The 26,448-nt window shown below is 39.1% G+C and overlaps 1 protein-coding gene across 6 annotated transcripts in view; it reads right to left on the reverse strand.

Moving 5' to 3' along the window:
• The window catches only part of IFTAP (intraflagellar transport associated protein), a 75,069-nt gene that overhangs the window by 16,440 nt on the left and 32,181 nt on the right, over window positions 1–26,448 (reverse strand). For all 6 annotated transcript variants that reach the window (XM_049713052.1, XM_049713047.1, XM_049713049.1 and 3 more), the window contains 4 exons: window positions 21,154–21,308; window positions 19,836–19,907; window positions 18,487–18,547; window positions 7,296–7,435 (listed from right to left, as the gene is read on the reverse strand). In XM_049713052.1, the coding sequence (XP_049569009.1) occupies window positions 7,296–7,435; window positions 18,487–18,547; window positions 19,836–19,907; window positions 21,154–21,308 (428 nt within the window). The remainder of the gene's footprint in view (window positions 1–7,295; window positions 7,436–18,486; window positions 18,548–19,835; window positions 19,908–21,153; window positions 21,309–26,448) is intronic.

The following is a 26,448-nucleotide window of genomic DNA, read 5'->3' on the forward strand; positions in this document are numbered from 1 at the left end:
TAAACAAAAGAGATTTAATGCCTTAAATCTCACTTTATCACCCCTTAAAAGGCCTCTCCAAAAGCAAATGGTGTGTGATACAGTGAAATCACCCAGCACCTCTGTGTCGCTCTCTATTATGTATGGTGATGCTGAAATAATTGAAAAGGATGGCTTATGCAAGAATGAAAAAAATGCCCTGAAGCTATAATCAGCTTTCAATAGTCTTGCATGGAAAATGATCTCATTTAGTGGCTTTTGCAATGTTCTTGAAAATGGAGCATCTAGCTCAGCAACTGTGTACTGTTACCAAAGGTGCAAAAAAACAAAACAAAACACCCCAAAACATGAAAAGTAGATATCTCCTATCTGTTTAGCAAGCTGCATCTTGTAGTTGGGTGTGCAGTGCTAATAGCAAACACCCAGCCATCTATCATCCTTTCTCGGTAAAACCAGCACAAGAACAAATTTCAGAGACTTGCTCACTTCCTCTTTGTTAGAAAGTGTCTGTGTGCTTTCCTGACAAAGGTAATGATGGGAGCTGCCACTGAGTGAGTCCCCACCACGCGCCAGCCCCAGTACTAGGAACCGTGCAGGCATTAGCAGTAATCTTCAAACAACCCATCTTACAAAGCTCTGAAAGGTTAAGTAACTTGCCAAGGCTACACAGTTAGTAAGGAAGAGAAGCAAGATTTGAATCCCGGGCGACCTGTAGATAAAGCTTCACCTTCGCAACAAAAAACACCAGTAAAGATCGACCTTGAAGTTTTCACTAAGCCGAGTCATAGCTCTTTGGGAGAAAAGATATTTTCTAAATAAGCTAAAAAATTCTCACAGCCTATCATAAAAAAATGCACTCAAAAAAAAAAAAGAGAAAAAAAAATGCACTCGAGGATCCACATAATACCATGACTATCTTTAAAAGAGCAGCTGTACCCTGGAAGCGACTCAGTCTGCCGAGTGGCTAATCTGTCCATTTAGGTCACTTTCTGAAGATTAAATTTATTGTCACCACAAAGTGACAGTGGGGGTAATATGGCTAAGACCAGCTCAAATGAAGAAACACAGACACAAGGACACAGTATGCTCATTTCCTGAACAGAAGCATCCTCGCCGTCTCTAACTCTATCCAGCAGTAAGCGCTGAGGTTTGCAGGCCTGGTCCTGGCAGAAGACGAGAAAGAGCCCCCTCTCTGCCAGTGCTTCGGTCTGAAGGGATTCTTACTGCCCTTGGACACCTGGTTGAAGACCTGCCATCCACATGTCCACCAAGTTTCAGGCTGCCCATTGCACTAGGACTTTGAACCCTATCCTGAGGTCTCTAAAACCTGCCTAGACCTTACTAGCCACTCTCACTAGATGCGGTCACTTTGCCTTCACCCAGCTCCCTCTGAGGCTGGAAAGCAGGTTCAAATTAGACAAATCCCTTTGTTGAGCTAAAATCCCAGCGAGACCATCATACCATCCTCCCCGCTCCCTCACCCAGCCCGAGCAACCCTCACACGCCCACCTCCCTGCCCTCTACGTGTTCACTCCGTAAACACTCACTGAGTGCTTAATGTGAATTAGATACCGGGAACACAAGGATGAAAAGAAGCAAAATCTGTGCCCACGAGGTTTCATAACTTCAGGGAGAAGACGGAAGTAAATGAGTGATTTCATTATCATGCTCCATGCTCCCCAACAGAGGGATGCAAAAAGGGCTAAAGGAGCACAGAGGGTAAAGTGCTGAAGCTTAACTTAGCCTCAGCTGAGTGTGGCCACTCTCCAGAAAATCCTACTCACCTCCCCACTCATCACCCCACTCAGGACCCACCTTTTATCAGCAACGCAGACAGACTAAGGCTTGTATGTTGAACTTCCAGACTCTCTGACGAGGGCTGACTCCTGTGACCAAGTTAGTCCTTTCTCCCAGATAGGGTCCAACCCACCACCTTCTTACTCCTCTCCCTTCCCCACGGTCCCCATACACCTTTCGGCCGTAATATCCAACAGTATGGAACTAGAGATATAGAAATTTATCCTTAAGTGAAAAGTTTTTTATTTTCCTTTAAGTTCTTTTTCATACACTGAAATTTTTCTCTATTGTGGAGCATGATTTCCTTCATCAGTCATTTGTTATTAACCGAAACAGCAACGAGAAATAAGTTTCTAGCTAGCCAATAAACATATGAGGCCAACACAATAATTATTCATTTACAATACACTTAAAAATATAAAAATATACTTATAAATGTCTTCACTTAGAAACTGAGTTATTAACAGCAGCTATCATTGTTAGATTAATTCCTTAGGCAATCAGTTAAATGCTGAAATATAAAAGCAAGAAACGAAGAATAATAATAATTTCATATCTGCAATGCCAAAATATGATACTCAAGACCTTTTAAAACATTTTGGGGGTATCACTGTCTCTCTATACTGCAAGGTGGCCAGTACATCTCTGGATCAAAATGTCAGAGGAATAGTCTCCTGCAATCATTCAGATATATTCCATTCTTTCCACAAAAGTTTATTAAAATCTAGGCACTGTGTAGGTGCTGAGGATACAAAGATGCAGACTTGTATGAAATCACAGAGAAATGAGATAGACACATCAACAGATCATTGTAGTAAAATGTAGTAAGTACACATGGTATAGTTAGAAGGTGACAGGAACAGAGAAGGAACACCTAACCCAGCCCAGGTTGGAAGGCACTGGGAAGGATTCAGAGGAGGCTTTCTGGAAGAGGTGCTGTCTAAGCAGAATCTTCAAGGGTAATATTATTTAACAAGGTTGAGGGAAGACGAGCTTTGCAGACAAAAGCAGGTCTCATGAACAGGCCAAGTCAGAAACACACAAATTTCACATATGTGTATCTGCGAGTAGTTCAGTGTTGTCAGAGCAGAAAATGTCAGGTAGAGAGTGGCAAGAGACGAAGATGGTGCCAGATCATGGCAGGTCTTATATGCTACTTTTCCCAGAGATGAAGAAAAGTTGCTGAAGGATTTTTTGAAAGCAGGTAGATACTTGGTATCTGTGCATTTCGAATAAATTCCTTCCTTCATTCAAATGTTAACTGAGCACCTACAATGAGACACAGGCGTGCAGAGAACAGGAGGAGACCCTGAGCTCTTGGAGGGTACATCAAGAAAGATCACTCTGAAGACGGAACAGAGGGTAGATTGGGAGTCAGGAGACTAGCCAGGAGCCTGCTGAAGCAGTCCAGACAAGATAATGAGAACAGGGCATTGAGAGCAGATATTTTAAAATATTAGAAAGTGAAATTAACAGCACTTGATGACTGATTTGGATATGGAAGGGAAGCTCAGTTTTTAACATGTTGATTTGAATGTACCTCAAGGAATCCAGATAGAATTGTCAACAGGCAATTGAACCCACAAACCTGAAGCTCGGCAAAAGGTCTGAAGCTGGAGATACAGATTTGGAGACATAAGCACAAAAGGTAGTAACCTATAGATGAAAACAGATCCAAGTATGCAAGTGGGAAGAGCTGTAGGTTTAGCATGGAACCCTGAGGAATACCAACTCCTAAGGGAAGCATGGAGGGAAAACCCCCAAAGGAGGCAGGGAAAGAACACTCAGAGAAATACACAAAGAATCTGAGAAGAGCTGGGAAGAGAGAACCAGTGGACCATGAGTGTCAGGGAAAATCAATGGTAAAAACCACAGTAGACAGTCCCATTAAAATAAAGGCTGAAAATTGTCCATTGGGATGATTGGCAATGATAAAGTATCTTTATTCTGAATATGTCCAGGCAGGTGATTAGACCAAGGGCATTTTGCAATGAACTGAATGAGGAGTGAGGGGAAAGGAAGCAGAGTCAACTAGAGTAGTCGAGTCTGTTGGTTTCTGAAGTTTGATGAAAAGGGAGAAAAAAGACTAGACAATAGCCAAGGGGGGTCCGAGGTAAAGGGAAGGTTGTTTTTTCTTTAGTTTTCTTTCATTTCGTTAAGGATGGGAGAGACTTAAACATGTTTACACGTTGAGGGCAATGAACCAATAGAGAAGGAAAGAGACAAGGACTCTAACCATCTTATTATACCAGAAAATCACTCCCTGTAGCGAGGAAAGTTTCCTGATTATTTGTTCATTCAATACTTATTGCATGTCTCCTATCCGCAAAGCACTGAATTCGGCACTAGTTCCGACTTTTTTGCATTTTAATTAAATAACCTTATAGAGACACACACGAGTGAACGTAGGGTCTTCTAAGACAAGGGGCATATATGTAATTCAAAGTGAACCCTGATGTACACTGCAGTTCAGAACACATCACTGTGATCTTCAAAATGACAGCTTTTCAAATACTGTAAAGCTGCAGTTCTATTTATGCATTTCAGCTGTTGGCTACTGTGGCGTACTTTGGGAATTCTCTTCTTACAAGTTAGGTTCATTTTGAGGTTCTAAGATATAAGGCTCCAAGTTTTTTAGATTGCAAACTGAACTTCTGACTTATTTCAAAGAGCAGAATTCGTGCAATGGAACACCAAATCCCCTGCGACGAAACAGAAAACAACTGTGAATTAAGTTATTAACTTGTTATTTTTGCCTAAGGAGCTGAGAGAAACACGTGGATTTCAGGCGTCTAATTTCAAATCTAATTGAAATCTTTTTGTAGCCTCTGAGGGAACAGAATTTGTACACTATTAGAAAATTGCTAGTTTTCTTAAAATTGCTCACGTGATTTATTCTAAGAGGGACACTATTACAGAAGGAATCATTTTCATTCATAGTACCATGTAGGCAAATTAAAGGAAATAGAACTAATGCTCAAATCAATAATAGCAGCATTTAGCTGTAGGTTATCTTACATAGTAATATGATAAATAAACTGTCTATACAGGTGAAAAATTTCAGAGTCCCATTTTTTTTTTTTTTTTGGCAGTATGCGGGCCTCTCACTGCTGTGGCCTCTCCCGTTGCGGAGCACAGGCTCTGGACGCGCAGGCTCAGCGGCCATGGCTCACGGGCCCAGCCGCTCCGCGGCATGTGGGATCTTCCCGGACCGGGGCACGAACCCGTGTCCCCTGCATCGGCAGGCGGACTCTCAACCACTGTGCCACCAGGGAAGCCCTAGAGTCCCATTTTGAATTGGAAAAACAGGCAATCTCCCATTAAAATACTACAAAAGTTTCTTCAATGACCTCTTCTATATTTTGGGAAGTAGGACAAGAACTCACAATTTTTCATCTTCTTAATGTGAATTCTTTTTGTTCAGTAAAGTTGTTCAAAACTTCCAAAATTCATCAAAATAGAGTAACTACGGCAAGAAGTTATTCACAAAGGGAAAGTGGAAGGCTCTTGAAAAACGTTTGACTGTAAGGAGGAAATGCACATGTATAAAAGCGCGATAAAATTAGGAAAAAAATGGGTCCAGTCCATATCAGGAAGTTACGGATTCTCATTAGGCAATTAAGAGGAAGTCAGGACATCCAGGATAAGTTTCATCTTTTGAGATTGACATCACAGAAAGCAACTACCATCTCTCACCCAAAACAGCCCATTGCATGTGCTGGAAATTGGTGATTATGTTCTTTTACCTACATTGGGTATTTTAAAATAAGATTAATACTATTAAACCAAGGCAGAGTTGGTGTGATATTGTGACTCTAGACATTCTGAAACATTTCTCTAACAAATAGTGGTTAGAAGTTAAAATCCCACCCAAAATATTACTCTGGATCTTTAAAGAGCAGCAAATTATTCATCTATGTCTCATTTTTGCCAACACAAAAATTGTTCATATCATTTTGATTCAAACATTGAAAACTGTTCACATTCTCTGGGAAGAAATTTATACTCCTTTTAAAGATACAACCATACACAGGGTTTTAACTGGCATTTTACTGGCTATATGATTGATTCCAGAAATCATTCTTTTTTTTTTTAACCCATCAACTAAAACCATTTTGTAACAATTTCTATAAGGTGCCACTGACCACTGACTGGTCCAATAATTTGTATGGTCACAACTGAAGTCAAGAACATGAACAAGTCTTTAAAAGAAACTGATTCCTGCTAGAAATCACCTTGTAATTATAGTTTCTTAATATTCAGGGAAAGCAATCTATAATTCAAAAAGCACGTTGAAAAGTGGCTATCTCCGCAAGTTTATCTGGTAAACAATTTGGGGTTTAATATAAGTCTGCAAGCATCCTAAATAGACTTCTGTGATGTCAGTGAACAAAAGTTCTATGAGAAAAGGGCAATTTAAAATTGAAATGTGTGGATTACTTCTGATTGAATGACTGCTTCCATAACATCAAGTGACAAGACTAGTACCCAAACAACTAAATAATCACGAAACACCCTAGTGTTTTTATTAGGAAGCAATAATAAAGAGCCCTTAACAACTTCCTGTGCCCGATCCCCTTTCATGCTAGAGTAATAAAGGTGATAAAGGTCACTACCCAGCACCATCAGCAGCCTTGGTTGGCACATGCTTGTTAAGTATATGTAGATGAGTTGCAAATGATGGTGAAAGATGGCTTTCAAGTTGTGCATTCGGGGGCGTTAACATGTGGCAGATTCCATTCTCCTGTGCTGGTGAAGCGCACGTCTAGATGACATTTCCCAGCCTCCCCAGTGACCGGATAGGAACATGTGACTAAGTGGTTGCCAATGGAATGTGAGCAGAGATGAAGAGCCCTGAGTCCTAAGCCTTGGGGGAACTTGCTGCCCCCACATTCTCATCCCTTGCCCCTGCAGGTAGGACAGTGACCTGACTTGGAATATGCACATGAGGACAATGTCCTGAGGTTCAGTGGAGATCCAGAGAGAAGGAACCTGGGCCCTGGTAACCCCAGGGCACAAAAGCACCTGCTCATTTTAAAGGCTCTCTACAGACTGCTACATGAGAGAAATAAACTTCTGTCTCCTTTCAGCCACTGATTTATTGTTGGGATTGCCTACTATAGCAGCCTGGCCTTACCTTAACTAATGCAAAATGTTTTTAGGACCTTGGAAACAATAATAAAAAGAAAAGTGGCCAGTGCAGACTAAAAGAGATAAGAAAACTTTCCATCCTTTCTCTTGCGGAGTCCCCAAGTAGCACTGTCCCTGTAGCATGGCGAACATCATGACACAAACATAGTTTCCACGTAAAAACATAATTGCTCTCTCTGTGTGTTTAAAAGGGATTATACACATTAGAGAGAGATGGCAGTGAGAGGGACCCAATTAAGCAACCTGAACTGTAAATCTTCCCAAATCTCAGAAAAATACAGAAGCACAAGGGTGTAGTGGCATTACTCTGAAAGGACTAGTTACAAAATCAAGGCAATTTCAAGAGGATTGAATTCCCTGTGGAGTACCTCTTCCCTTTGTTCCCCTGCTCCTTTTCCAGTGGGCCTTGGCTTCACTCCAGAGGTAAGAGGCTGGGCCACGGAAGGAATGTAAGAAGGAACACTCATGCTCCTGTCCTGCTCCACCTCTCCTGGAAGCAGCAGCAAATCTGTCGAATACAAAATATTTCACTTGATCCCTTCACCAAGTCCACAATTGACCTAAGTCATCTAAAAGTCTATGATAGTCAAAAAAATGAGCAAATATGCTCAAGTGAAGCAGGTCCATTTCACAATGCCTGTCCTCACTTGGGAACTTGACTCAAGGGATTCTCCTTTCTATAAAATAGAAGTCGTCAGTGCATTGGTTTTTATTTTATAGTTGCAATGTTACAATCCATCCAAAAGGTCTGGGAGAAATGTTGTTTTCGGAATAACTTGATCACGCCTCTCACCCTCAACCCAATTCTACTTCTACAGGAAAATAAGTCAAGAAGATGCTACTTTTGCCTCATTTTGCCATATTTTCCTGAGGGGGTGAAGAGAAAGAAAATGGAGTGCTGATTTCATCCTGTAACAATATGGCAATATTTCAAAAAAACATATTAAAAAACAATGATGCCAGAAGGAAGGAACTTTAACTTCCAGCAGAAAAATGAAATACTCTGTCATACTCAGAACGCATGGCCTACTTCTCAACGCATGCAAACAACAACAATGTGTTTCCGGCTTGTTTAGCACAATCACAAGAATTCAAAAGCCAATCTTGGTTTTCTGATCGATCCATTAGAAGTGGATGTGTTTCCTTATTTTTGCACGTGTGACAGAACATCGATGCATCACAAACAACTGATGACCTTCCGCAGCTTTCTCTGAAGACAAAAACAAACAGAAGCACAACAGGATCCCTCCTCCGTCTAAGTTTTCGCAGGACCAGAAGGGCTGCAACCAATAACTTGCAGCTGGCGCAAGATGCTGCTGCCTGCTATTCAATGATGATCCTAATTAAGACACTAATTAAGTTCTCAGTGGAAGTGATTAATTAACAACAGGCATGCCTTGGTTGTTGCCAAGGGCAGCATGTATGGGGAGATAACTGAGCAGGTATTGATATTCAAAAACTGAAACTTATTTGAAATACGTCTCTCACCACTACAGCTATCACCTCCACAAAAGACATGATTACAAAATTCTTAAGACTTCAGCAACAGGGAACATGGCAAACAGCCTAGAAACTGAGCACGTGGGCAGGGGGATGGTGAAGAAGGAAGTTCTACTATGATTAATTATTGAAATCATAGAATATGACCTGATTAATTAGGAGAAATAAAAACAATAATAATAGCCGGCATTTTACATGCATTAACTCTGCCAATCCTCTCAACAACTCTGTTATTTCCTCTTTTAGAGGCAATGAGCTCTAACACTGAGAGTCACCCCAGCCACCTCACTCACGGCGCCACAGCTGCAGTCTGTCTGCGGAGCCCGTGCTCCTAGTTCATGATGCCACATCATGAACTTACTTTTAAGTAAGCACTTTCACCACATATATTATTTAAAATCTATCAGATTGTACCTCCAAACTCAGGGCCAAGAAATGTCACTACGATAGCACATTAGCGTGATTAGTAAGTGTTCAGGGCATTTTACAATTTTATAACCAGAAGTAATATTTTTTAATATATATTTCTTTTTTAAATTTTCTAAAATTAACTAATTTATTTATTTTGGCTGCGTTGGGTCTTTGCTGCCGCGTGCGGGCTTTCTCTAATTGCGGGGAGTGGGGGCTACTCTTCATTGAGAGCCCGGGCTTCTCATTGTGGTGGCTTCTGTTGCGGAGCACGGGCTCTAGGCGCGTGGGCTTCAGTAACTGCAGCACATGGGCTCAGTAGTTGTGGCGCACGGGCTTAGTTGCCCCACGGCATGTGAGATCTTCCCGGACCAGGGATCGAACCTGTGTCCCCTGAACTGGCAGGCAGATTCTTTTTTTTTTTTTTTTAATATTTTGGGCTGGATAATTCTTTTTTTTTTTTTAATTTATTTATTTATTTTTGGCTGTGTTGGGTCTTCGTTTCTGTGCGAGGGCTTTCTCTAGTTGCAGCGAGCAGGGGCCACTCTTCATCGCGGTACGCGGGCCTCTCACTATCACGGGGCAGGCAGATTCTTAACCACTGCGCCACCAGGGAAGTCCCAGAGAAGTAATATTTTTAAATTCAATAAGGTTGGTGGAAAAACTGGCTTTCTAAAGTATTCCTTTATGAGTCCAAAGCTAACCTCCCTCACTGGTTAGGGGCCTGCCAACAAGACAGGCAAGAAGAGAAAGGTTCAAGCCTCTTAATGTGAAAACCAGTATCTACCATCCCCATTGGCTGCCAGTGCAGACATCCCTTTGAGTGTGAAATCAAAATCAATTCTGCTTTCAGAGCTATTTAAAATCTGATGGACAGTACTGTGCACCAAGAGGGACAACTCTGCAATTCCTTTGCTGAAACTCTTCACATCCTTCATATGTTTGCGAAGAAGGTAGGGTTTTCAACAAAAATGGTTTATTTCATAAGAATTCCACTGCCATGGGTACAATTCTTTCAAAACAATATGACTCAGTATCCACTGCATTTCCCATTCCTGTCATTTGTTTCTCCAGTGTAAAGGTAAAATGCACAAACGCATAGCTGTTGGAGCCTAACATGACACCTTATATGTAGTCAATTCTCAGCACATACTTGCAGAAAGGAAATTAATTTCCTGCATCTCAACTTTTAAACTGAACGGCAAGTATGAAGAGTCTACCTATCCACAGGACATTGTGAATGATGCAAAATATGTATAGTCCTTTCCCTCAAAAACTAAATTTTTTTTTACAGGAGTAGGATTTTTATACATAAAATCAGACAATAGTCAACACAAAAATTGAACTGCTTTAACTCTAAATAGGACAGATTTATAAAAGAGTGAAACCAATATGCACACGAATAGTCTGATAAGACACAAGTTATAAAGAAGACACAAGTTATCTTTTAGCCATTTTATAATCACTGATGGGTTATTTAAATATTCATTCTCTCAGGGGGAAAATGATTGTATTCATTGATGATGGGGAATGGAATTTCTGAAGTTCTCTGCAAAGCTTTCCCAACTGAAATCTTATCTTTAAGACACTTCATCTGACCTTATTGTTTCTAAAACAATTAGTTTCCTTCTTAGCTAAATACCACCATCTTGACTGATGTGCTTTGTAGAGTTAAGGCACCTCTCGAATAACGAATCTTGATGTTGGATGGCAAGCCTGGTTGAAAGCATTTCAACCTCTTTCTCAACTACCTGACAAGAACGTCCAACGTTTATAAACTATGTGTTTGTGCCATTTGTCTTTCTGCATTTAGCCAATGACCAGCAAGTCAAAGGCTATAATCATGTAATTTAATACAACATTAAAAAGTAAGCCATCTACCTGACATCTGATAATCTAGACAATAATATTTAGTCTGCCTGTCATATTTATAAAAATTAACCAATCCATTCCTTTGTTGCCATGTAGAAATGGCCAAAATTTCCTGAAATTTCGGGTGTTCCTCAAGACCAAAAAGGATACAGATAAGAAATGCCCTCAGGCCTCCTCTGCACATAGCTTCCAGCTGTGATAGTTTATATCAGGTGGTTCTTGGTCTTAAAATTTTTTGAAGACCCCAAAGAGCTTTTGTTTATGGGAGTGATATCTATCAATATTTACCATATTAGAAATTAAAATTTCAAATATTTGCTTATTGAATCATTAAAATAATACTATCATATATTAAAATAAATATTTTTGTTTAAAAAACCTCTTTTCCAAAAACAAAGAAAATAGAAGAGAAGCATTGTTTTACATTGTCTGAATCTTTTAAATGTCTGTCTTAAATAGAAGAACGCTGGATTCTATATTTGCTTCTGCATTGAATTTTTGGAATATGCTGTTTCAGTTGATGAAAATGAAGAAACTCTAGTCTCACACAGATATGTAGCTGGAAAGGGGAGGACTATTTTAATACTCTTTTTATATAACTGGGGATATTATTCTTTGATACACACTAGATATTGACAAATGATAAAGTTTTTAAAAATAATTTCAATGTGCAATATGAAACCCTTTCAGTAAATTTTTCATACTCTTATGTTAAAATCCATTGGTCTATCTTACATGTTGAATGGATTGCGCTCCTGTGCATGATTTTGTAACATCATATATTGGTTATTTGGAAAATGGTGGTTCACTGTGTTATGCAGACCTTTCAAATGTTGACATATTTCATTATGCAATATAAAAATCACATTAGTTAACATTACCAATTTTATCAGAAAAGGCTTTAAATATTGGGAAGCTCTCAAGCTCACAGCACTGGATGTAAGTTTTCCAAAAATCCAATTTTCACTTGACCCATTGCCAATTTTATCATTGGCAATGAATACTGTCAGCTGTTGTCTTGTAGAGACGGGCTCACTTCGTTCCTTTTTGAGAACTATACTTTGTCAGTCATTCTTTCAAGTAAAAACGTTGATCCATGAAAGAAAAAACAAAACAAAACAAGTTCAGCACACCCCTCAATTGCACAAGTGTTTTTTCATGAAAAAGTGTTTTTCATTTTTTCCATGAAAAAATTTTCATGTATTTCATGTATATGTGAAATACAACTGTTGTATTTCAGTATGCAGCAGACGAGGTGTACTCAAGCCTCAAGGTTTAATAAAATTAATAATTTTTACCACTTCATCAAGGACATTTGCAATGGAAACTGGCATTTGCTTTAATTACAAATTCAGGACAGTGAAGATTACAGTGACTACTAGTATAGTTTGGTGCTTCTACCTTGATTCACACTAAGTTACTAGCATCTTTACCCATCATTGCTTTTGCAACATCAGTGCAAACGTCAACTTATTTGACCTTCAGACCTTGGGGTTTTCCAAGGAGCTCCCAGACCACATTTAATATGAGTCTGACCCTCCCACCAAGAACATTAGAAAAGCTGAATAAATGATAAAAAATCAACTACTTAAAGGCATTAGAGAGCTACCAGGGAAGTCCAGAACTTGAGGGGCCAAGATCCTGGAGAGAAGGAAAGTAGTGAAAGTGAATCTAAGAGTCTAAGCTGTTTTCCAACTTATGTCATTTACTGATTTGTAAGCAGAGGCTGAAAAACCAAGAAGTGAAGAAGAAATAGATTAAGAGGCTGAGAAGCTTAGCAGAACTACCAGCAGGTTCACAGTGCTGTGAAGATAAAAAATAGAGTTTGGGATCTCCAAGAAGGAGAGGCTGTGATTTACCTTGAAGGGCTACACCCTAGCAGTAAGCAAGAACTAGAAGTAGAGCAGCCCTCATAAAGCCTGAAACCCAGTTACCAAATCAGCTCAATCCCATATTGGATTAAGATAACCTATGACTACTCTAACGTCTAACAAAATGTCGAAGAGAAGCTTTTCTAAAACAAGATTAAGATAATCATCCAGAGCCTATGTAATATTTTATATACAATGTTCAGCATTCAAACAAAAATTACCAGGTATACAAAGACACCAGATCAAAAGGGAAAATTAATAATATAAATGGACTCACAGGACACCTCAGTTATTGGAATTATGAGACAGGAACTTTAAAATAATTGATTAATATATTCCAATAAATATATTACAAAAATGGAAAATTTTGGCAGGGAACTAAAATCTAGAAAATAGATATTCCAGACCTCTTGAAAACTATAATAACTGAAATATTGATGGCTTTAACATCATATTTGATACAATTCAAGAAAGTATTACTGAACTAGAACATAGATAGTAGAACATATTTGGACTGAAGAAAGAAAGGAAATAAAAAAGGATGGAAAATGCAGGAAAGAGCGTAAGTGACATGTGGGACATGGTGAAAAGTCTGGTACAGGTAATATTTGAAGACATAAGAACTGAGAATTTCCTAACATTTACAAGAATCTACAAACCCCAAACAGAACAAATACAAAGTTAACAATGCCAGGGCATAGTGAAATTACTGACAAACAAAAACAAAGAGAAAATCATAAAAGTAGTCACATGAGGTAAAAAACATATTACCTTCCAATGTACAACCATCAGATTGACACTTGGTTTTTCGACAGTTTTCAACAGAGGAAAAATTAACACCATAACAGAAAAGAATAACGTCTTAAAAATTCTGAAAAAAAAAAAATTACAAACCTAGAATTCTCTACCCAGCAAAAATAAGGGCAATGAAACAATAATATGATAATACTCAATTACTCCAAAATAGGCAAAAAATGAGTGAAGCACATATAACTGGCAGGACAAATAGAGAACAAAATAGTAAGATAAGAGATTTAAAGCCAAATATATCAGCAGCTACATTAAATGTAAATGGATTAAACTCACCAATTAAAAGATGAAGTTTTATTTGTGTGTATGTGTCTGTGTGTACATGCATATGAATAAACCATATGCCACTTTCAAGAGACACATTAATGAAAACTTACTTTGAGAAAAAAAAAACTGCAAAATAAATAAAAGTGGAAATGTAAACAGAGGAAGATTACTGCCCATCCAAGGGGAAGGTCAGGAAGGTCAGGGAAGAGTTACTTCATGGGCGGAGTTGGCATTTGACGGTGATAATAAATCATATCCCTCTACTTTAAATACAGAAATAAAAGAAAAATCCATACAGGAGTCAAAAAGATGGGGATCAAAATATGAGCTTTATAACTAATAGAGCTGACTTTGAAAATAGAGCTTGTCCTGCAGTCACAATTTGCCCTCTTACTTATCAAACTTTCCTTCCAAGTCTAGACCTTGGACTATCCCACCTGACAGGGAGTCTGCACAGATGACATGAATCCAGCCAGGTATAAGGAGATCCTCTTCATATCCCTAGAGCCCTTAGAGTAGGGGCTCAGAGTGATACCTCCAGACATCTGTCTAGAGATGGTTCTCAGCTTCAAATGCATGTTCGAGTCACCTGGGAAGCTTTAAATACTGCCAATGCCCACGACAAACACCAGACTACTGGGAAAGGATCTCCAAAGGCAGGATCCAGGTATTGTCGTTTTTCCTTAAGCTCCTCAAGTGATTCCAATGTAACTCTCAGGTTGAAAACCACCATGTAAGGCAGACCTGGGCCCCTTTTAAAGTGTGTCTACTATAAGAAAGGTGACACAGGCACAGAAGAGAGGACATACACCTTCCAAACAGCATGAACCCAAAAGAAGAAACAAAATGCCTCATCCATACACATCAGTTTTTTTCCCTAATCTCTCCAATTAGATAATGCCTTCCTTTACCCTTGGGGAGAAATAAATAGAGGAATTATTGAAAGGGTGGAATTATCATCCCAATTCTGTTTCCTTCTCAGGAATGGAGTGGAAGCATTTGCCTTTGTGGTTGATATGGCTTTCAAGTTTGAATTTAATAGATGGATAAGTTTGCACGTTAAAAAAAAAAATTGGAGGAACAGTGATAGAGGAATATTTTGAAGCAAGGATTTTTCCCTCTCAATGATCTTTTAGTGATCTTCGAAGCAATGAAAGAATGATTTTTAACAGTCCCAAGTGGAAAGTAAATGAAATGCCTAAACTCTATGTTGGCTGAAATATGCCATCTTCTCCTAGCTCAGGACCTTTACACACACTGTTCTTATGCTGTTCCTATACTCTCTTACCCACCCCTCACCCAGTTAATAATTACTCATCCTTTAGATCCCAGGCTCTCAGCACTTTCTCTGATCCACGGACAAATTAAATTCCCCTGCCATATGCTCTCATGAGATCTAGAGCATATGTAATTATATATTTGTGATATGTCTGATTCTTCCAATAAACTATGAATTTCCAAGGACAGGAACCAGATCTGTTTTATTCTTTATTTTATTCCAGGATCCAGTCACAGTTGTTAAATATCTTTGAATAAGAGTCCAGGTCATTCATAGTCTACATAAAGCCTTAAAGTTGCAGATAAGGAAAGAATTTTTTTAAAAAAGAGGGAGAGACAGAGAAAATGATGCCTTCATTAGAACTGGGAGTACTGGAGAGATTGAAAATGAAAATCAAATAAGGTTGCCAATCTTTGAGCAGGAATCAGTTGCCCATTTTCATCCAACACAATCAACCATAGCATAAGTATACCCACTGGTCAAGAAACTTGTATAAGACAGTATAATTCTGAAAACTAGGCCTCAAAAAAGTCTCTTTGACCTTCTGCACTCATCCAGAGAACATGCTGGGCCAACTGAGGGGGTAAAAAATAAAGACGACCAGAAGATTCTTCCTACTCCAATGGCCAAAGCATAATAACTAATACCTATTCCAAACAATAATCTTTCCAGGTAACAGTCTGGAGCATGACAGTAACTAACCATCAGGTTAACTATCTTATCTCAAAGGAGGAAAAAATCGTTAGTGTGACATCAAATAAACACAGGGCACCAAACTCTGTGGCCAAGGTTCCCTCCAACAACTGGTCAATAGCACGGCACTGAGTTGTCTGCTTGGAAAAACTGTCTCCACCTGGGCTGCCAAAACAATAAGCCAAATACCAGGACAGAAACAAGCGCCTGAATCTTGGAAAATATTTATGAAAATGAAAAAGGTGAACAAATAAAGTCAGTGGTAGAAAAACAATACGCAACTCACTTCCTTGTTGCCCCAAGCAAATCTGTTGCTTAAACAATAACAACAGAATCTAATCAGTAAACCCCTCAGCTGCCAAAATTATACAAGCAACTTGCCTGTTTAAAATGTCACGTTTCCCATCTGATATAAATATTCGCCTTCTGCTCCCATTCCTTAAGTGTCATACAAATCAGACACAATCTAAAATTCACCCTGGCACAACTATTTCTTTTTTCTTTCCTTTCAAATGACCCAGATTGTGCATTATGAAAATTGTGAAGCTTGGTGGTCTTTTTGGTAATTGGAATAGATCACTGAAGCCTAGGTTGCTTTTTAGCCTTGGCTTTTCACATTATTTTACACCTGGGAAGGTCCTGACTAGCTCATCCAAGTCCACTGAGACTTGGTTCAGCCTCAGTAAGCTTTTATACACACAAATGCAAAACTACCTGTTATCTCATTTCCAGAAAAATCATACTAGTGAGACATTTCTTTGCAATTTTTTAAACAACAGAAACAGATCTGGTTAAAAAAAAAAAAAAACAACTTAAAAGATGGTTAAAGAGGGACTTCCCTGGTGGTACAGTGGTTGAGAATTCATCTGCCAACGCAGAGGACACAGGTTTGATCCCTGGTCAGGGAAGATCGCACATGCTGCAGAACAACTAAGCCTGTGTGCCACAACTACTGACCCTGCGCTCTAGAGCCCATGAGCCGCAACTACTGAGCCTGTACTCTAGAGCCCATGAGCTACAACTACTGAGCCTGCCCGCTGCAACTACTGAAGCCTGTGTGCTCTCGGGCCTGGGTGCCACAACTACTGAGCCTGCGTGCTGCAACTACTGGAGCCTGCACACCTAGAGCCCGTGCTGCATAACAAGGGAAGCCACCGCAATGAGAAGCACGTGCACCACAGCGAAGAGTAGCCCCCCGCGCACCTCAACTAGAGAAAGACCCAACGCAGCCAAAAAAAAAAAAAAAAGTTTAAAGAAAACAATGTGAAAATAATGGAAAAGGTAAGAAGACTAATTTAAAATATTGATACAACCAAAATCAAATTTGCTGGCTATGCAGGATTATGTCAGTTTACAGACCTTCTCATTACCGGCAGAAAGCAAGAAGTTTAAACCATCACAAAAATGTTCAACCTGTGCACTTTTGTGCCCTCCTATGAAATTAATTTTATGTTGCAAAGGTATACGTGCAGACTCCAAGTATCATCCACAGATGAACCATATCAGAATCCCCTGGGGTAGTGGTTAAAGATGCAGATCACTAGATGCCGCAAAAGACCTTCTGAATTAGACTCTTTCTTAGGAACAGGACCCAGGAATCTGTTCCCTTTCCCCCAATCACCCAAAACCCAGAAACAGTGGGCTTGCTCCACAAATTTGGCTTCCTCATAAATCCTCAGCAATCCCTTCTAATCCAATCAGAGCCTCTAAACTGCTCTAATAAAGAAATTCAGAGCTGCCTAAGGCATTAAAGTTAAGAGAACCTCTGTGATTCTGTTAGATCTCTGATCTCCCTTGAACCAAGCAAGTACGGAAAAAAATCTGCGAAGTCTACTGGTTAATAGAGTGCTTGAGTAACAGTGCCTTCAATAGAGTAGTGTGATGTTTGGAAGCAGTATAAAAATGTTAATTGCTTCCAATTACCAAAGCCTCTCAAATTCAGGCAGAGAAGCCAAAGCAGAGGCTTATACAGTCAGTTCACAGACAGTGGCCATCCCCCAAGCAACTACACCCTGCACTTTAACTCCTGTGTGATTATAAAGAAGCCCCCTTCCCCAACAATAATGACCATAGTCGCTGTTTATGACCACCTAAGGACTGTAGACACAATCAAACACCAACAACCAAAACCCCATGGAAACTGCCCCTTCCCTAACATTCAACTAATTTTGAGATATTCTTACATATTAAATTAGGAATGAGAGTTTTCAAAACAAGTAACTCAAATTTTGAACATATTTCAAAGCCCCTTTGAGCAACAAAGGATACCTAGTCTTACACAGAAACCTTAACCAAGAAAGGAAAAGGCCTCATCTACGTAAACCTCAGAGAAAGCCCCAGAAAAAACATTCACACTATATCTTTAGTTTTAATTGTTTGGTTTACATATTAATAAATATTTATAAAAGCAAAGATTTTGATTTTATTTTTTTGTTTATTTTATGATCAATTCTCATAATTTTTATGATCAACTGATATTTTAAGTAGCACTCAAAAATAATCTCAATTTACAACATGGTGCTTCTAAGAAATAAGGGTTTGACTTAAATGACTCTGAGACAATTATCCAAAAATCAATCACATGGTAAATGGGGGTGGGGGGTGGGAGGAAGAACACCTTTCCTTCATTTAAGACCAAAGACATTACAACCTTCAACAAGTTTTGTATGACCTTTCAGCTGAAATCTTTATTATCAAAATAGAGACTGCAGGACTCCAGTTTTTCCTATCTCAGGGAAAGCAGAGGTAAGGATTGCCCCCCAAAAAAAAGAAAGAAAGAAAAGAAAAGCTGTCTAAAGTCTTATTTGTAGAGAAAAAGGTCAAGCAGTGGTACAAAGGAAACAGAAAGCATACTCTTACTCATTTGGGGCTTAATCTCTTCATCCAAGTCCAAATCTTCTAAATCAAGGAAGTTGTCTACCTAGAAAAGGATTAACATCATCTTTATGCAAATTAGACCTAGAGAAAAATATGCAATTAAGAATCAGTGAATCCACTTCCACAACACTCAAGTGAGCAAATGAATCTCCTTTTCTCATTAACTTTTGAGTCCCAGATAGAGATCTTTGTGTTCACTGTGCTTTCCCAGAGACATCTGAAAGAAGCACTAAATCTGGAAGTTGGCCGGGATTTCACAGGCACCACAGTAAGATCTCTATACTGAAAGGAAAAAACAGTCTGGGAAGTTTTTGAAAAGTTTTTGTTCCTGATTCTACCCCAGAATATATACCACCATCAAGACAGTCTGAAACAATGTTTCTATTTTTTGGTTTTGTTTTATTGCTTTTGCTCCTCAAGCAAATGATGGTGGTGGGTCTGGCTATTCTCACAACAGTGTGCTTTAAACTCCAAAGAGAGAGTAGAAACTAAAGAAAGCAGGGGAGAAGGTTCATTCAAGACAAAATCATCCTGCCCCAGGTAATCACAAGAGAGGTGAACAGAGCAAAAAATCAAGTGTTCTCTCTTTTGAGCAAATAAAACTGAAAATTACTTCAAAGGTAAAAAGCAGAGCAAATGACCTTTACAGACAGTAGCAGCATTTCAATGTTGCTTTCCACTGCAAGCTGACAATGAGACATTTTAGATTAACAAAATGGTAGCACTTCAGACATGAACCAATTCATCTCAGGTGAATATCAAAGAGTGTGAATAAACAAATGATTTCACCACTGGCACCCGAAGGCAGATCTAGTAAAGGCATGATGTCAAAATGCCTTTTATGCTTATGACCTAAAACATGTACATAACAAAATACCATAAAATTATAAATTTAGATCTCATCATTGGAATTCAAAACACAGCCTGGGTCTTTCTTCCCCACTCTCTACCTGCCAGACCATGGCTTGTAGCTTCCATACTTGGAAGTACATAACTACAGTTATTTTTTGACTTCCAAGGGACAGCAAAAATTTATCTTCCATATGATGGTTTCAGTACTAAAACTTGAGAATCTGTTATACTGTCAGGACGAGCGTCACGTTTCTCTATTGAAGCACCCCTTCCATTTGTAAAGCTTTGAGGAAAAAAGATCCAGAACCCAGGCCACCAAGGACAGTTTAAGATAATCAAACACCACTTTTTTTTTTAAAGCATATAGACAAAATCTGCTGAATTCTCCAAATTTGTATGACAGACAGCAAATGAGTCCTGTGAGGTTTTTATGCTCTTTCTGGGTTTTGGCCATGGAATAAAATCGAATCATGCCTTACCTTCACCTTTCCTGCCCGATTCAGATCACCCTGAAAGGAACTGCCAACTTTTTGGCCTTCATCCATCACTATCTGGAAAAACAAACAAACAAACAAATAACATTGAGGACATATTGATGGGAAGATGAAACAAGTGAAAATAAAGGAGCTGATGTTGTAGCCCTTCAGGCACTAAAATTCCCTTTCCGCTTTCTGTTAATTAGCTATGCGTGACAAACCATGACACCTTAGTGACAGCAGATTCACTAAGTCATAGCAGCCATCAGAGAATAGGTTCCAGGAGGTCTGACTTCTACTTCTGTCTTCTAGACTCATCTACAGTGTAACCTAGGGTAAATTATTTAACCCCAATTTTTTCATATGTAAAATATGAACACTCCGCACCTCATTACCCCAGCCCCTGTCCCATCCCACCCCAATGAGCCTCTGAAGGACAAATCAGAGAATGCTAATACAACATTTTCAAGTTACTAGGAAAACACCGTGGAACAATTCTTTGCCTCTCACACACTAGTTAAAGACTCAATCGAAAATGTAATTCCAATTGCCAATGATGGCCAGTAGACAGTGAATCCTCTAGAAAGAAAAGTTCTTGTCCCATAATCACCTCACTGGAAATAAGTTATAGAATTAAAGAATTATAGTCCTTCGCTGTATATAAACACACTTCTAACATGGAGATTTTTCTCCCTTGCATAAAACCATAATCTCATATACAATTCTGTCCACAATATCACAGGGAATACACGATGAGATAGAAAGTAGAAACTCAAATGGCTTAAAAAATAGAACAGCTTCCACTAGGATTCCTCGATAGTTAAAAACCATAGCTAAAGAGAATGTGAATATAGTCTATGAAGTCTTGAAGATTAGGAAGAGAGCATCTAAGATTTATTTATTGACCAAATCTCGGAAGAACCAAGATAACATATTCTACTTTAAGTCTGAAGGACATGAATCCAGGACAGGTAAAAGAAACTCTCATTTACACAGAGAATTACAAAAAGGAACTCTTGTCCCAGAGGACAAGCTAAAATATAGAAATAATTTCAAGAAAAATCTGTAGATGGCAGATCCTTAAGAGGTTTTTAACAAAAATTGGGGATAATTAAGTTACTATCATAAAAGTTGGCTGTTGAAATCATGAAATGTAATGATGATTTTCAGTAAAGTATCCCAAAGGCACTCCTTCTAAAATTAGGAGTCTGAGTTACTGATCCAATAGTTGTCCGATGTTTCTTATTATGGTCTCTTTCTTTTTTTTTAATTCATGAAAAAAATTTTTTTCTCTGTTTCTGTAAATGTGCTATGGTATTACCTGTTCCTCTTCTGAACACTGTGACGAAGTACAAAGAAAGATGGCTTTATTGCTAAGATGGTGATCATCTGGTTCATTTCTCTGAGTAAATTTTACTGAAGGAAAATTGTTTTCTGAAGAATTGGTTCCAAAGGCTCCTCTTTTGGTCACATTATCTGAAATGATAAATTACATAATATTAGAAAACACCCACCACATCCAGTCTAGTTTATTTTGTGTTTATTGAGAATCTTTCTTCCAAACAAACAAAAAAAATACTTTTCAAAAAAATCTACAAACTGAATGCTTGAAGCATTAAACACTCTTAACCTATAAAGTTATTTCTAAAAATGCATAGAAAGATAACACTATTTCATTCACTATTCAACAAACATTTATAAGTTTGTATCCAGCACTGTTCTCAGCCATTGTTAAGAGGTCAATAAAGTATTTGCAAGACTCTTGGACATTACCGATCTCATTTTTTTCTAAATTTGAGAGTTTTTAAAAAAAATATGGAGGCAATGTATGGATGATTTTAGAAAATTTGTAAAAGAAAAAGATTAAAATTAGAATATCACTCATAATCCTACAAGACAGAAAAGCTGCAACAAAATTTTTTCAGTGGCTATTTTTCTCATCTTTTATCTATTCACCCATAAACTTCTAAAAGTCAAATGGAATTGTACTGTACACACCATATTATAAGTCAACTTGAGAGCAATATTTTTTCATACTATTGCATATTCTGCATAATTTTATTGATTATAGAGAATTCCACCGTATATATTTAACATAGTTTATTTAACCAATTCCTATTCTCAACTATTTAAAACTATAAACAATGAATACGTTTGTGTTAAATCTTTGCATATTCATGATTATGTCCTTAGGATAAGGAAAGAGTCTAAGATTCATCCTAAATTAAGAGAAAATTATAACATGATGCCATTAACAGAAATGTGGGGGACAAATTCAGATGAGAGAGAATGAATTAACTTTTGTCCATGCTGCATTTGAGGTGCCAGTGGAAACTGTGAGGGAAATGTCCCAGAGGCAGCTGCAAATGTAGGCTAAAATGTGGGAGAGAGATCACAGCGATAGGTAAAGAGCTGGTAGTCGATTACACTGGGGCAGTGGTTTAAGCCATAAAATTATTTTTAATATTAGCAGCAATATTAAAATAAATAAGAGTTAACATTTACTTGAGGGTCAGACTGTCTTTTATTATGCATCTCATAAATCTCATTTAAGCCTCACAACAAGCCTAGAGGTAGGTACTGTTAGTATCCCCATTTTACAGGTGAAGAAACCAAGGCCTACAGAGAGATTAAATAATTTGTTCAAAGTTACACAGCTGGTAAGTAGCAGAGTGGGGATGTGAACCCAGGCCTTCCTAATCCAGCACTCACTGCTGTGCAACTTAGAATAGTACAGTAAATGAAGGGAAAGGGTTCTTAGAGAACAGAAGAATAAAGCAGAAAAAAAAAAAGAAATTTTAAAAGCCCAGAAAGGAGACAAAGAAGAAAAGTTTACAACAATACAAGAACCCAGGGAGCATGGCACACACTAAAACTAGAACTCCCTTGCTTCAAATGACAATAGCAAAACACAGGAATCTACTTCAAGGATCACTAGAAGAGTGAATAAGGGATTCAAAAGAGGCCAAGTGGCAGAAATCAAGCTACTGTCAGATTAGGGCACCCTGTTCCATCCCCTTACAATACTCCACCATGGAAGGATTCTGGAGACATGGGTTTATTTGTGAACAACCTGGTCAGGTATCTAACTGAAGGGGTTACAAAACAGCCTAACCCACCAAAGTGGCATGTTTCTCTTGAGCCACTGGTTGCATGGCTTCAAAATCAGTAAAGATTCTTGTTGTTCTAATGATCTCGGCCTGGTGCAAGGCCGCCAGAATCCTGTGTTTGCTTTTGAATACCTCATCATTGGTAGAATTGAGACTTGTAGGGGGACTTCCCTGGTGGCACAGTGGCTAAGAATCCGCCTGCCAAAGCAGGAGGCACGGGTTCAGGCCCTGGTCCACGAAGATCCCACACGCTGCACAGCAACTAAGCCCGTGCGCCACATCTACTGAGCCTGCGCCCTAGAGCCTGCGAGCCACAACTACTGAAGCTCACGCGCCTAGAGCCTGTGCCCCGCGACAAGAGAAGCCACTGCAGTGAGAAGCCTGCGCGTCGCAACTAGAGAAAGCCCGCGCGCAGCAACGAAGACCCAACACAGACAAATAAACAAATAAATTTATTTAAAAAAAAAAAAGACTTGTAGGGATATCTATAGGACATTAACACAGAAATACTGTTGGGGAGAAGAGATAAGGTAGCCTAGCCTATAATACAGCATTAGCTCAGTAAGCCAGAGAGGGAAAACACAAATATTTAAATGCACCGCTTTTTCTTTCAAAGGGATTTATTAGCAAACACCACCAGCTCAGGCCAGCTCTCTCTACTGCCTCCTGCACCAGCACCCACGACTCCTAATTAGCTACTACTGGGACGGGTGACCCCTTCCTTGTGCCCCAACAAATCCCTGCAAACTCTGATATGAAGCACTCACCTTGGCTGCTGGGGGTGGAGGGGCTGAGGGGCTGATTAAGGAAGGTGATGGGAGGGTTACAGGAACACTGCTGGAGTAACCAGCACGATGCCAGGCCACAGAAGTTAGGACAAAATGGTCTTAGGTTTACCCTCCCTGACTTCTTCCTCTTTTACAGCCACAATTATGGCTGTAAAATCATCAGTCCTAGGGCAGAGACAAGCAGTGGCAGCAGCGTGGAGCAAGACAGGCATGGAGATGCTTGGAAACAGGAGTGAGGAGGAATGAAAGGGTCCTTCAAACTTCATCAAAGTTAGAGGCAACCAGTGGCTCCCTGCCATTCCTCAGTGTCCTGTTCTAATAAGACGCGGAATAGTTTCAGTTCTCCTTGCTTATCCTTTAAGTTTAGCACAACCTAAACCTAGTATTTCCTGAGAAAATGCCGTGTACTCAGCACAACACTACTGTAATAATCTATTGCTTTACATACTTGAAAACCACAGTGATGTCTGGGAAGAACAGATGTTCCGTAAGGACAAGTTCTGTTTGTTCTTATCATCACTCAGTGTGCTCCTCTGCCATTTCCAATAAAACACCAGGTTATTTGACAAATAACCAGATGAAACTCCTTCAAAATAAAGAGCAAAATGTAATGAAGTCCCAGCTTCTGATGCTGATGTGGAGCGATGGTTGAGGTCTCAGATCTAACACAACTTCTTGTTTACTCTTTCAAAACTTCGTCCTTTCATAAACATAAAGCTTTCATTTTTAAAATATGGAAAGATTCAGAAAAGAACTTGTTCCCTCTCTGACTGAACCTACAGTTTAAGACTCCTTTCTAAACCTTGAAAGCAGTTTCACAAGAGAAAGTACTATTTCACTCCAAAGGCCCCGAAGTGCTTCTTACAAATGCTTTTATCATTTTTTAAAAAAACAGCAAAAAAAAAAAAAAAATCTCTTGGCAGCAGAAGATAGGAAAGAAGTTCTTTCTCAATATGATAATGACAAAATGGCAGATGTTGGCACAGCCCAGAATCCGAAGTGGCCTAAAGCCTGATTAGAGTGCCAGATGCTGCTTCCCAGAGTTATCCTGGTGGCCATCCAAACATGCCACCCAAGCGTGCGTTTCATCTTCTTCTGTTTCTGCTTCTCATCAGAGTCCTTTTCTACCTTTTCATCTTATCCCTAATGTTCCTTGCTTTGAAATAAGTGCCAGACATAACACACTTTGGAAATCTAACAGCAATATTTCAGAGAACAAGTCGGTTACTGAGACCTGAAAGAGTGTTTCTTTGGGCATTTCTGAGTCAAAACTTCAATACACATGAAACAAAGGTTTTTTGCTAAAGGTTTCGTTATTCTGAAGCAATGGAATTTCAATTTTCTTTTGATACCAAACAGACAAGCTTCCAACAGATCTCCCTTACAAGGTCACCAACTACACCTACAATGTCTAATTTCAGGCCAAAGAAAAAGGTTACACTCCTGCAAAAGGTTGAAACTATGGACGCCTCGATAAATTAAACACCAATCGTAAATTGATTGTACATCTTCCAGATGAAAGCGGTCAGTTTCAGAGAACTCGGTTTTGAAAGAAACTTTTTAAAAATTCAAATTCATCCATTCAAAGGCCAGACTAGTGTCCATGAGCTTAGAAGAAAGTTTACACTTTACAGGAAAGTTCTTACAGATCAACACAACCAACATCAGAATTCATGACCTAATTCTCCCAGCAACACCTGAGTGTCCGTTCTTCTGCACCATGGTCAACAGAAATACAAATCAAGAGTATGTTCTCAGTTGTGAAGAGATACTGAATATGTTGTTAAGTAGGAAAGAAACATTAATGGGGGGGAAATTCTGTGCAACACTGGGTAGTTGCCAAAAACCTCCTGCCCAGAGCATAGGGGATAAACAATCATGCTTATAACAAGACTGGGTCCTTTGAAAGTCAGGGGGGTGATTTTCATATCATACTCCTAGCCTAAAGCAATGTTGCTCTGGACAAAACTTGCTCTTCATTTGCCCAGCCAAACTACTTCACTCCACTGCTTCTTGATCACATACTCCTTGGTATATGGCCTCCCCTGGAGCGACAGTCCTTAGGATTAAATAAGCAATTTAAAAACCAATCAATCATAAATCAGAATAAGTCCAAAGAAGCTAAATTCAGCAGACAAATGTTTTGTCTAAATTCCCTTTGCAGTGGTCTGAATTCCAACTGTTTCATGTTCTCCACTGGAAAGGGCACAGGGAGGAGAGGAATACCTTAGCCTGGCCAGTCAGGAATAATTGTACTTTCCCCGAGGCTGGATGATAATTGACTCATTATTCATAGACATAGCTCTCCAGCTGCCAAGACACAAATGCACAACCCTAGCTCAGAAAAAAAAAAAAGTGTGTCAAAAGTCTAAGATGAGGCACACAATAGCAGTAAGTTGACATTTTGAAATGTCCAGCGTTAGGCATGTAACAGAGAGAAAAAAAGAAGTGAGGATAGTGTAAAGTTGCTGTAAGTTTATTTTCAGGGAGAAAAGCTGAGTGGTAGTTGAGTTATGCAACTTATTCAACCCACAGGTTGTATCATGGGCATCAACTATGTGCAAAGTGACCCAAGATGAGTAAGACCCAGTCCCTGCCCTTATGGAGTCTACAAACTAAGAAGTTTAGCCAGGTATGCAAACCACCCAAATAGAACACAACTAACGCAGAGGATATAAGGGAACACAGAGTTAGAGAAGGGTGAAATCGCAATTGGTT

Source organism: Orcinus orca, chromosome 8, assembly GCF_937001465.1.
Source record: "Orcinus orca chromosome 8, mOrcOrc1.1, whole genome shotgun sequence".
Classification (NCBI taxonomy): Eukaryota; Metazoa; Chordata; class Mammalia; order Artiodactyla; family Delphinidae; genus Orcinus; species Orcinus orca.